We start from the raw sequence: 11,054 nt of genomic DNA, 5'->3' as shown, positions 1-11,054 counted from the left end.
CACCCGACGTGCCCGGAAACGTGCCCAGGCACCTACAAGAACGTTCGTAAAGGCAGTGCTCCCGTGACATGGGAAAGCCCGTGGAGAGACCCGCTGGGGAGAACTCGTCCACAGACGAAAGCCACACAGCAAGGGCTCCCTGTGCACGGAGCCAAGAGCGCTCGGGCCTGGCGGGGCGGGGAGACCCTCTGCCCTCTGGTCCCAGCTGCACTTGCTGTGACACCTCCCCGAGCTGCACGCTTGGGACCCAGGCGCTCTTCCCTACGTGCACACACACAAAAAGGGTTTCGACAGACAAGTTTCTTAGGAAGGAGACGGCTATCCTCAGTGACCTGACCTCCGACGGGCCCTGGGAGGCTGCCCAGAGCAAGGGCAATCCTGGTGCCTGCAGGTGGGCCGAGGGGGTTCCTGCTGCCAGGGGGCGGGGGGGAAGGCAGGTCCCCAGAGAACAGAGTTCCCGTGGAAGGTCAGACATGTCGAGGCCAGCTGACCCAGACACCAGGTGGGCTGGGGGGCCGGGCGGCATGGCATCAGGCATTACTGCCCCGCCCACAGGTCCGAAAACCAGGAGGTTCATCACTTACCTCTCACAGCAGCGGGGGGTGGGGGGCCTGGGCCTCTGCGCCCCATTCCCAGGCCCAGACTAAACGGCCCGCTACGTGGACCCCGGCAGCTGCGTGTGGGGGCATCCCCGGGGGTCACGGGACGCGGGCCGGAGGGGGAATGTGCTACAGCGAGTGAAGCCCGCGCCACACTCAGGCTGAGACCTGAGACGTCTCCCCCCAAACAGAGAAGCACACACACAAGGACCATCAGCCGGTGCTGCTTTTTTATCACCTCACGTCGGCTGTGGCTCGTGGCCTGGGACCAACCCGACAGTCCCTACCAGCAGGCTGACCCGACAGGCTGAGCGTCTGCAACGTCCCTTCCTTCCTGGAAAGCAAGAAACCTCGCTCACGCACCTCACACACCAGCTTCAGAAGGCGCCACACGCAGCCGGCAGAGTGTCCGTCCGGAAGGCAGTTTATTCTCCCTGGCCTCGGTGCAACCCCCTTCCCATTTTAGTACATTTTTACTCCACATTAGAGAACTTTCAATTGCCAAAAAGCATGATAATTCGATTTCCTAAGTACTAGATTCGTAAACTCAAAAAAATTCTTTCCTCCCAAAACCAGGTATCCTAAGGCCAGCCAAACGTGAGGCAGTGGGGAGACGGGTCTCCCAATTATCTTCCTCAAAAAGCAGGCCCCACTTTAACCTCAGGTCACACAAGGAGTCCAGCCTCCGCGGTGTGGACGGAATGCCACACACGGATCCATCCCTGGCCCCAAGGATGCCTCTTTGGGCAGAAAATACCTACAGAAGGAAAAGCGAAGCCACGGGGAAAACAGGCCACCAGCTCCACCTGGTGGAGGACGCAGGGCTCGCGGCACGGTCACTTTGCACAGAGTTCCAGCACCTTCTTCACCATGGCCCCGATCCCGTCGTGGACGTGGTGAAGCTCCGTCTCGCACATGAAGGCCGGGGTCGTGACCACCTTGTTTTTCTGGTCCACGTGAGCTTCGTGCACGGAAGTTATGGGAAAACGTCACCCAGCAAGGACCAGAGGATTGCAGGCGTGAAGCATCCACCCCAGCCCCCGCCCCAAGCCCCTTCTCAAGGCAGCTCACAACAGGGCTTCCTCCTGCTGCAGTCTCTGCCCACGGGGCCCCGTCCCGTACTGCCTGCGCTCACGACTGGAGGATGCAGTCCTCCCAACCTCAGCGAGCAGAGCGCTGGCTTCACAAGACGCCCCAGGGCGGCCCAGCCCACAGGACCCAGACGCACCCACAGACCTGGGCTGCACACGCACGAGCGCCGGCCTGGGCCCCACAGCAACCCTGGAGCGGGCAAAAGCAGCTCTGTTCTTCCGATCAAGAAAGTAAACCAGAGAGCTCGTCCACGGCAAGAGGCCAGCCCAACCTGGGACCCTCCCTCTACACAAGCTGCGCCCCTGTCCTGGTCACCCAGACCCCAGGCAGTGACAGGCCTGGCCCCGCTGGCCACTCCGCGCGGGAGGGAGATGGAACCCTTCACCCGAAACCGTGTGCAAGAGGAGAAAGGCACCTTCGAGGCAGACACCCAGAGTGTCCCGGCGTCTCCCACACCCTCCGCTCCTCACCTCTGGCCCATGTGGAGAGTCTGCATCCAGCTGTGGACCCGGAATGTGGTCGGCCTATGGCCCGAGGCTCTGTGCGCACAGCACTCGGGCACCCGCGGGACGATCAGGGGCCAACAAGGCCACCGGGGATGGCTACCCATCTGCACCGCCCAGGGGCTTCCAGCCAAGCCATCCCACCCCCCCACCCCCCACCATACTTCTTCCCTCTGCAGCTTCCCCCCACCCTGCGGCGCATGCTCCCTCCCCTCCCGGCCAGAAAATCGTCCCCATCGAGCCTGAAGCCGTCGGGCTGTCGGCTTGCCGGACGAGGCAGCCCAGCAGAGCTCCAGGCCTGGGGTGTGCCGCACACAGCAAGCATCCACCGGGCCAACTCGGAAACACGGCCTGGGGACCGGTACGTCATGGCATTGGGTGCCACGCCCGTCGCGCACCTGCTCCCAGAGGCCCCCGGCCACGCAGTCCTAGTTCAAGAGGCTGCCTGCCCGGGGCAGTCCCCAAGGGTCAGAGGAGGGGTCCCCAGCACCACATGCCACTGCCACGCTGGCTGCCGGAAAGGATATGGTCACTCCCTTCACACAGTGCTTGGCGCCCAGGGCTTTGATAGCTTCCGCAGTCCCTGCGTAGGGCCACTTGCCGCCTTCTTCCTGCTCGTGGCCCACGGTGACCTCGACGCCACGGAGCACTCTGGCTGCCAGGACGGGAGCGATGCAGCACAAGCTGAAAAGTGAGGGACAGGGTCGGCACATGGGTCGGCTCAGAGAGCACGTGTGGCCGCCGGGCCCGGGGCGCAGCAGGGAATACTGAAGGAACGGAATTGACCTTGAGGATGAGAACAAATAGTATCCACTGAGCCCACAGAGCGAGGAGTGAGCCTCAGCTCGCTCCCCGCATGTGCTGCAGGCTCTGGGCACCCGGGGACCAGGCTTGGCCATGGAGTAGGGGGCCAGAGGGCACCAGGCCACCCGCCATGCTGTGCGCAGGGATGGGCTCGGATGGCAACAGTGGACTTAGGCCTGAGTTTCAGGGTGGCTTTTCACACAGCAACAGCTAACCCCAGGGCACTGACTTCTCTGGAGAGAGTACAAGAGCAGTCTCATGGGACCCATGGGTGTGCTGGGCATCACAGGAGTGAAGGGCCCCCTCCCAGGAGAGCACCAAGCCCCACTACACCCACACGGGCCATTCCCAAGGTGCCTGAGCCTCGCGGTTCACTCCTGGGGCGCGTGCGGGGCTGTGTGGCCGGCGCTCACCCTCGGGGCTCCTATGAGGCTCTGCTCCGGCCAGGAGGCCCTGCTGACCAGCAGCACCAGACCCTGCACTGGGACCCCGCCCGCGGCAGGCAGTGCGCGCTCAGGGGACGCGTGTGGCACCACCACACGGCTGCAGCCGGGCCTCCCTGCCCTCCCCCGGGGTGCACACACGCTGCCAGTGGCCCTCTGCCCTGGCTCATCTGCAGCACGGCCTGCCTGCTTCTCCCATGCCCACTGGAACGGCTCTGCGGACACACTGCTCCAACGAGCCATGAGAAAGTAAGGTCGGAACACGCTTATGTTCTCTTTCAAACTTCACAACACCCAAGATGACGTGCTCAGAAACCTGTGGGAGAAAATTTTCCTCTGCCACCAAGTAGGTAAAAAGTGATTGAACCCAGTGTCTCTGAAGTGCCCCGCGTCACAAGCCCACAGACACCTGGCAGCCAGCACGGGATGCATGCGAACGGCGCTGCGGCCATCAGCCCTGCTCTCGAGTCGCAAACGTAGGCCCGAGCTCAGGGGACACACGAGCAAGACAGCACAGCCACCAGACCCCTCGCTCCCACCTGTGCTTCCGACACAGGGTCCTCCTTGGCGCCCACCCACATAAATGGGTGTTGCTCCAGAGACTGCGTCCAGCAAGGGGAGAGGCCGGTGGCGGCGCCGTGACCCACTCCCTGGGCAGCTCGGCTCTTCCGAGCAGACGTGCTCCCAGCCTATGCAGCCGAGGCCGGTGCCTTCCGTGGGGAGGGGACTCCCGCACAGTGACTGGGCACGACCCCTGGCGAGTGACCTTCGCAGGAACCGTCCTAACACGACCCTGCTCACACGACTGTCAGGAGGCCGGCATGCTCCCACGTCCGCACCCCACTGTCTCCAGTGTGTCGAGCAGAGCAGAGCTGCTGAGGGGGCTTCCCGAACCAGCAGGCCCGAGCCGAGCCCCTCTCCACGCTGCAGTGCATTCACGCGGACGAGCAACCCACGGCGTCAGCGCGGGAGCGTGGGTAACCGCCGGGAGGTCAGCGCAGGCCGTGTGTGACGAGCCTGGGTCTGGTGAGTTGAGGCCGTGCCGCTGAGTCTGGGCGCGCAGAGAGCATGCCGCCCCAGGAGGGCAGCGGGAACGGCACTGAGGGCCAACTGGCGCCAGCCCACCCCGAGCGAGGACGGGCGGGCAGATGCCAGGCAAGGGGAAGGGGTGCTGGAAAAGGCTGGGGTCAGGGGAGGACTGACTGGGGAGCCTTCTGGAAGCTCTCCTTCCTGTTAAGTCACCAGGACAAATTACCGGGACCACAGAGCTTTCCAAGCTGGAAGGTACCTGTGACGGCGCGTGAAGCCCGAGTGAAAACAACCTTAAGGCCACACGGCCCCCCCCCCCCCCCGCCACATACCCGATGGGCTTGCCGGCCTTGTGGAACTCCTTCAGGACGCGCTCCACGTCCTCGTGGACTTTGCAATCTTTCCCGTCAACGGCGAACGTGCTCCTACCACAAGAAGAGGCATCCTCAGATCTCACAGCTGGGGGTGTATGTGCCTGAGGAGCCTCCAACCCCACCCTGGACACATACCCATGGCTCCGCTAACTCCCCAGCACCTGAGACAAGCAGTTAACGTGCACGTGCGTGGTTTTTCACATAATTACATATATAATTTTTTCCACTTTTTAAAGCAGAAAGAAGCAAGCACAGCAGGAAAGGGGGCAGCAGAGAGGTGAGGTGGGGAAGCCGATCCCCGAGCGAACCAAAGCCGGCAGGGGCGCAGGCAGTGGGCCACACCCAAGGGGTCCTCAGAGGTCTGCTCCATAAGCTAAGGGGCAGCAAGACATGCCACGGGCCTAAAAGCCGTGACACGCAATCCACGGAGAAGAAAGAGATGCAGTTAGATGAGATGCGGCTTCCCTCAGCACAACGAGGACAGCTCAGGGGTCTGGACGGCCTCCCCTCCCACCGGCTACACGCCGGCACCTCCCTGGGAGGCAACCCCAAAGTACACGCGCTTTATCCAGAGCCCCACTCTGGCTCTGCTCTGGGCACGTGTGGACGCCTCCGTCCTGGGCCGACTACTGCAGTGTCGCGGGAACAGGCCCGGGAGACGCATGGGCGCCATGGAGCTCTGCCATCCTGCAGTGCTGTCTCAGGGTGTGCCCGCACGGCCAAACGTATCACAGTTCACCCTCTAGATACAAGTCAACTATATCCCCCAAAAGCTGTCAGGCCAAAAGTGAGAACTGGAAACCACCACTGTCCATCGGAGCTGGGTCGTCTACCCGACGGGATCTGCGCATGTAGCCGTGAGGTGGTTAATGGGCCACCAACAAGCCACACCATTTGTGAAAAACACAAAACACAGAACAACAAGCTTAACAGGCCTCCATCTGGTTAGACTTTCCTTTTTTTAAAAAAAAGATTTATCTTACAAAGAGTGAGAACGCGCACAGAGGGGAGAGGCAGAGGCAGAGGAAGAGAGAGAACCTCAAGCGGACTCCCAGTGAGCACGGGGTCCGACGTGGAGCTCCATCTCACGACCCTGAGATCACAACCTGAGCCGAAGAGTTGGACACTCAACCAACTGCACCAGCCAGGCACCCTGGTTAGATTTTTAATACAACCACACGGGAATCTCTCGGGAAGCACACGTGAAAGGGGGAAACAGCGCAGGGACAAGCCTGAGGCCCCAAACAGGAGAGAGCGAGTTCCCACGGGGAACTTGTCCCCAGCGAACTCGCCTGCCGTTCCTTGCTGCGTGCACACAGCACGACCAACAGCCACAGTAGCCACGGCTAAGGAGACCAACCACAGCAAGCTGGCCTGTCTTCTGGAAAGGTCAGGAGGAATAAGGTAAGTGACCACAAGCCACAGCCTCCCCCGAGGAAGACTAAGCTCACAGACATGAGCGCTGACCCAAGGCAACCGCTCCCTTGAATGCAGAGCAAAGACCCGCCTACAACCCGCTGCACCTCCTACCTGTGCTTGCAAGCCGACCGCGTGTGGGTGGTCAGCCGTACCGCGGACACAACCCAAGCAGATCCCTGCAGTGCCCTCACCCCAGGGATGGTGCTAATGATCAGAGACAAGGCTCATCTTCCCGAGGAAGAGACCCTGGTCCTGGCAGCATCAAGCCCAGCCAACGCAGGCCATTCTCTGCCATCTACTGCCAAGGGGCGCATGAAGGAGCCAGTGACAAGGGAAGCTCGCCCGACAGGCTGGTTCTTGGAAGACAAAGTGGACGTGAGGGGGAGGGAGGACTCCCAGCAGGAGGAAGGAGTATGGGAACGGCTCCCAGGACAAAGCCGTTCAGATGTCTGCAGGCCGAGGGGAGCCATGAACTGTCAGAACACGTTAGGGAGCCCGCCCTGCCCCTGACTTCTGGGTGCAGGGCACCCAGACACAGCCAGCCAGGACACTGTTGCAGGGGAACAGCACCCATCAACTAACCCAAACGGGGGTGGGGGGCAACGAGCACAAGGCTCCAAAGCGTCTGGCTCAAACCCTGCCCCACCCCATGCCCTACGCACAAGGAGTCCACAGGGAGGCAGAGTTGATGAACGATGGTCCAGGTTAGGGAAAGCAGCTCTGACCAGAGAAGGGACATTCTGCTGCGAGTCTTGGGCAGGCAGCTGGCCACACGGGTCAGTAAGGGGGAAAGTCTACGGTCCAGACACAGACAAAACTCCTGGGGGAGGTCAGAGAGGGGTGCCAGGGCAGGAGGGGAGACTCCACGAAGGAGCAGCTGGGAAGAGGGCCTGGCCAGTTCCCACGAAGCTCACAGAGAACTCGAGAGCGGGGAGGAGGAGAGGGAGAACAGGAGCCCATCGCAGAGGGCAGCGGTGAGCAGAGACCTTCGAGGACACCCAGACAGCACAGCAAGGAAACCCAAGGGGTACGCGCTGGCCGAGGCTGTGAGGTGAGGGTGCAGGCGGCACCCCACACCCACTTCATCTGGGAGGGGAGGGGAGGGGCGGGAGCAGGGAGCAGGGAGGCGGAAGGCTGGGGGCGGGCTGCCTGCGTTCACAGCCAGCCACTCCGTCAGAGGCCCCTGGGCGTGGGCCAGAGCAGCCGGCTCACCCGAGAAAAGGGAAAACACTCCACTTGAAGCCTGATCTGCCCATCCGCTGGGGTTCCATTGAAACCCACCCAGTCTAGTCTATTACTCCACTAGGGTCCACGTCTGAACCCCAAAGCATGGGGTACAGCTGCTTCCTGTCTTCCCAAGCCAGCTACGGTGAAGCCACCAGGGGATGTGCCAGGCTGGTGAGGCCAGCGCAGAGGATTTCTATGAGGCGGGCAGAAAGATGTAGAGAAATGAGAAATGAGAACAGAAAGAAGACCTGAAACCCAAACGTCACGCCGGTAGGGTGACAGCTTGAGGTCCAGCTACCATGGCAACAACCCAGAGAACAAAACAAGAAAGGACTCCCTTCCTCCGGTCAGGACCAGCCTCCACACGGCCCACCAGAAAAGCGGTTTCCCTGCTGCAAGGCCCACGAAGAGGAGGTGTCCGCGAGGAACACCGTGCAGACACGCGGGTCCTGATGGGACAAGACCCCCGGCACAGTGGTGAGATCAGTGGACGCCGAAGCGCCCCCCACCCCCCGCAACAGTGGCCGGTACCAAGAGCACTCAGCAAGCAGTGAGACAAAAATCCACGTCTTGCTAAAGTTCCACCTGAGCCCCATCCTACAGTGGCGTCCTGTTACAGCGCAGCTCCGTGCAGGCTCTGGGACCACCCTGCAGCGGCTCACATGGCCACCCCGTCCCCCGCTGTGCTACAGGTGAAAAGCAGAGACCCCAGAGCTCCAGCACGCACAGGTTTTTGGCAGCTCCAAAGCCTCCAGGGAAAATGGCAGCGTCGTGATTGGCTGCACTGAGCCTGGCCAGGTTGGTGATCTTCCCGCGGGCGATCCTCGCAGACTCCGTCAGGACATTCCTGGGAGAGAACACAGAGAGGCCTGAGGACCGCGTCAGCGTGCAGAGAGCAGAGCGGGGCGCGCAGGAGGCCACCGCACGAGCAGAACACACGTCCTCTGCCCTAGGGAAGGCACGGGCCCGTGCGCTGAAGGTCGGGGCCCAGGAAAGACAGTCTAGCCAGTCTAGCCCCCGGAAGCATCTGCAGCACTTAGTCCTGGGCACTGACAAAAGACAGCATAGGGGTGGGAAGGTCCAGGTACTGCACAGGGGGAGGGAAGCAACCCAGGGACAACCACAGCAGGCGCTACCTCCTCCAGGCTGCGTGGCCCGGTGTCCGGGCAGGAAGACAGAGGCCCTGCAGCTCCCAGGAGACAGAGCTCTCCCTGGCTGGACCCTGCGGCCGGAGCAAGACGGGCGGGGCGAGAGGGTGCCAAGACTGCATGTGCCTCAGGGACAGAAATGCTCAGAGAGATCGGGGCCCAAGCAGGGGCAGGAGGCAGGAGTCCCAGCCGAGCCGCACGGCAGGTGGTCACGAAACACAGGCAGGACGACTTGTGGTAGGCATTAGAAGGCAACAAGAGCATCAGAACGGCCCGGAACACACCCAGATCCGCAACCAGGACAACGCAACCAAGCACACAGGTTCTCAAGGAGCTTCTAGCAGGCACTGGCCCACACTCCAGGGCGAGAGGGGCAGGACCCACACCTGGTTTCACTCTCAGAAGGCTGCCCCTTGGTGTGGTCAACCACGTGCATCTGAGGGATGTCAGGAGCAAAGATCTGGACCTCGGCCCCGCCACGACTCAGGTGGACCAGCACCCTGCACGGAAAAAAATCAGACCGGCTGAGACATACCTGACCCGGCGTGACCCCCTCGCTTCTGTGAGCGGGACTTCTGCAGAGTGCCCCGTATCCACCCCTGACGTATATTACCATCACGTTAGCTTTACGGAAAACTACGGCCGGCTTGCCAATAACCCAAGCATCCGCAATCCAGATTCTCTGTCACTGAACTAGCCTGGAGAGCCCAGCTGGTCCCCAAGCTCCCTTTACAGACTGGGGTGCAGGGGACACGTGACTCGACTGGTCACAGCCTGGACGTCTAAGTTCCCAGGCTGCTTCGTGGTGCTCTTCTTCCCATAGGCCAATCGGTGCAGGGCTGGAGGATCTGAGCCGGGCTTTGGTCAGGATAGCAGGTGCAAGTCCTGCTCTGCCCCACCTTTCCGTCACAGCCAGGGGGCTGGGGGAGAGATGTGCAGGTCTCCCCCCAAGGGCTGCTCTGTGCCAGGCACATGTCCACATCTGTTCTAGACCCGGGGCTCTCACCGTCCCCCTTCAGAGGAGGCGCGTGCGGGGCATGAGCGGGTAGGGCCAGCACCACCCTGGCCCTCAGGCTCTGCTCCTTGGGACCTGCAGGGCTCTCCACACGCGGCCCGTGCCCGCACTGTCCGCCCGCCACCCCGTGCTTCTGCATCCTCCTGCCCCCGCCCCAAGGCCCTGCCCCAAGCCCCCACCTGGAAGCTCTCCTGGCCCTCTCCCGCCCACTAGCTCGGCACACTCCAAAGTCCACTGCATGCCCAGTGCCCACGCGGGCAGCCGAGGGAAGCCGCAGGCTGGGGCGGGGCCTCGGGCTCCTCTGGGTACCGGCAGCCCTGCGCCTGGGAGGGGCATGTTCCCCAACCAGGCGTAACTCTCCCTCCCAACCTACTCCAGCCAGGACAACACCTACCACTCCAGCGCACACGAACCTTTTTTAATAAACTAAAAAAAAACAGTACAAACGACTTAGCAACAGCTGACAGACCACATCAAAGAAACCGCCTACAGCCCAGGGCGGCCCACCGCCTTAAAATCACACCAGAGCCCCGAATGAGAATGTGGACGCCTGCCCCGGGACTTCCAAGTGAAGCAGCGGGTGTTAACAGAACACCAGACGTGTTCAGGGCTTATCTCTGGGGCACAAGGCCACGGAAGGTACTTAACGGGCTTGTCCGCGGCTCCTGGCGCCGCACACGAGTGACTCAAATGCGTCCCTGCTCTCCCTCGCTCTGTCTAATCAAAGGGTCTCCAAACGGTCGCGGCAAAAGCAAAGCGTCCTTCCCGGCTTACGCGGAGGCCTCGTGGAGCTCAGTCCCGTCGTAGACTCCGCAACCAGACAGCACCTGCAGACGGGCGGGGGTCAAGGGGGGGGTCCACCCGGACACGGCGGGCCCGGGGAGCGGGGCGGAGAAGGGCGCTGGCCTCAGACGGCTGAAGGTGAGGAGGCTCTGGCCTTGGGCAGCGGTGGGGCTGGGGGGGAGCGGCCCAGCCTGCGGGCAGGGCTGGGGGCAGGGGGGCCGGGCCTGGGAGCGGGCGTGCCTCGGGGGCGCCCTCGGGCGGGGGTGGGGGCGGGCCTGGGGGAGGGCAGGGGGCCCGACCTCGGCGGGAGCCCCGCCCCCAGGCCCGCCCGCGTCCACTTACCAGCGCCACCCTGGCCCGCGGGCGCGGCGCGGAGCTGTGGAGGGGCGCGCGGGGGCTGGACGCATGAAGCGGCGCGAACGCGGACGCCGCCAACAGTCTGGACGCCACCAGGGCCCGGACCGCCGCCATGACCGCGCGGGGACAGCGAGTCGCAGGGTCACGCGGCCACAGAGCCCCGCACGGAGCCAGCGTGCGCCGCGCCTGCGCAGTCGGCCTGGCCGCCGTTCCCGCCCGCTCGCCGGTGGGCGGGGCCGCGCCTGCGCAAGCCGCCCTCCC

The 11,054-nt window shown here is 63.0% G+C and overlaps 1 protein-coding gene across 2 annotated transcripts; it reads right to left on the bottom strand.

Annotated features, from left to right (window-relative positions):
• Nucleotides 1-1,005: 1,005 nt before the first annotated feature.
• GATD3 (glutamine amidotransferase class 1 domain containing 3) lies at nucleotides 1,006-10,994 on the bottom strand. 2 transcript variants are annotated; one of them, XM_025863464.2, is made up of 7 exons: nucleotides 10,779-10,990; nucleotides 10,428-10,480; nucleotides 9,025-9,138; nucleotides 8,218-8,337; nucleotides 4,803-4,895; nucleotides 2,722-2,878; nucleotides 1,006-1,564 (listed from the first exon to the last, which is right to left on the bottom strand). In XM_025863464.2, the coding sequence occupies exons 1-7, from the start codon at nucleotides 10,905-10,907 to the stop codon at nucleotides 1,436-1,438; spliced, it is 795 nt and encodes a 264-aa protein (XP_025719249.1). In that variant the 5' UTR covers nucleotides 10,908-10,990; the 3' UTR covers nucleotides 1,006-1,435. The 2 variants fall into 2 exon arrangements, with proteins under 2 accessions (XP_025719249.1, XP_073743182.1); XM_073887081.1 differs by lacking the exons at nucleotides 1,006-1,564; nucleotides 9,025-9,138 and having other exon boundaries at nucleotides 2,467-2,878; nucleotides 10,779-10,994.
• Nucleotides 10,995-11,054: the final 60 nt, after the last annotated feature.

The sequence above is a fragment of the Callorhinus ursinus genome, unplaced genomic scaffold (assembly GCF_003265705.2).
Source record: "Callorhinus ursinus isolate GAN/ISIS: 27379988/994484 unplaced genomic scaffold, GSC_fseal_2.0 scaffold75, whole genome shotgun sequence".
Taxonomy (NCBI): Eukaryota; Metazoa; Chordata; class Mammalia; order Carnivora; family Otariidae; genus Callorhinus; species Callorhinus ursinus.
Note: the sequence above shows the minus strand (reverse complement) of the source record. Positions and strands in the feature narration are given on the sequence as shown.

Coding starts and splice junctions, on each gene's coding strand:
- GATD3 (XM_025863464.2), bottom strand. CDS start 10,907: ATGGCGGCGGTCCGGGCCCTGGTGGCGTCCAGACTGTTGGCGGCGTCC. Junction 8,338..9,024: donor CCTTCTGAGAGTGAAACCAG/GTGTGGGTCCTG, acceptor GTTCTCTCCCAG/GAATGTCCTGACGGAGTCTG. Junction 4,896..8,217: donor TTTGGAGCTGCCAAAAACCT/GTGCGTGCTGGA, acceptor TTCTTGTGGTAG/GAGCACGTTCGCCGTTGACG.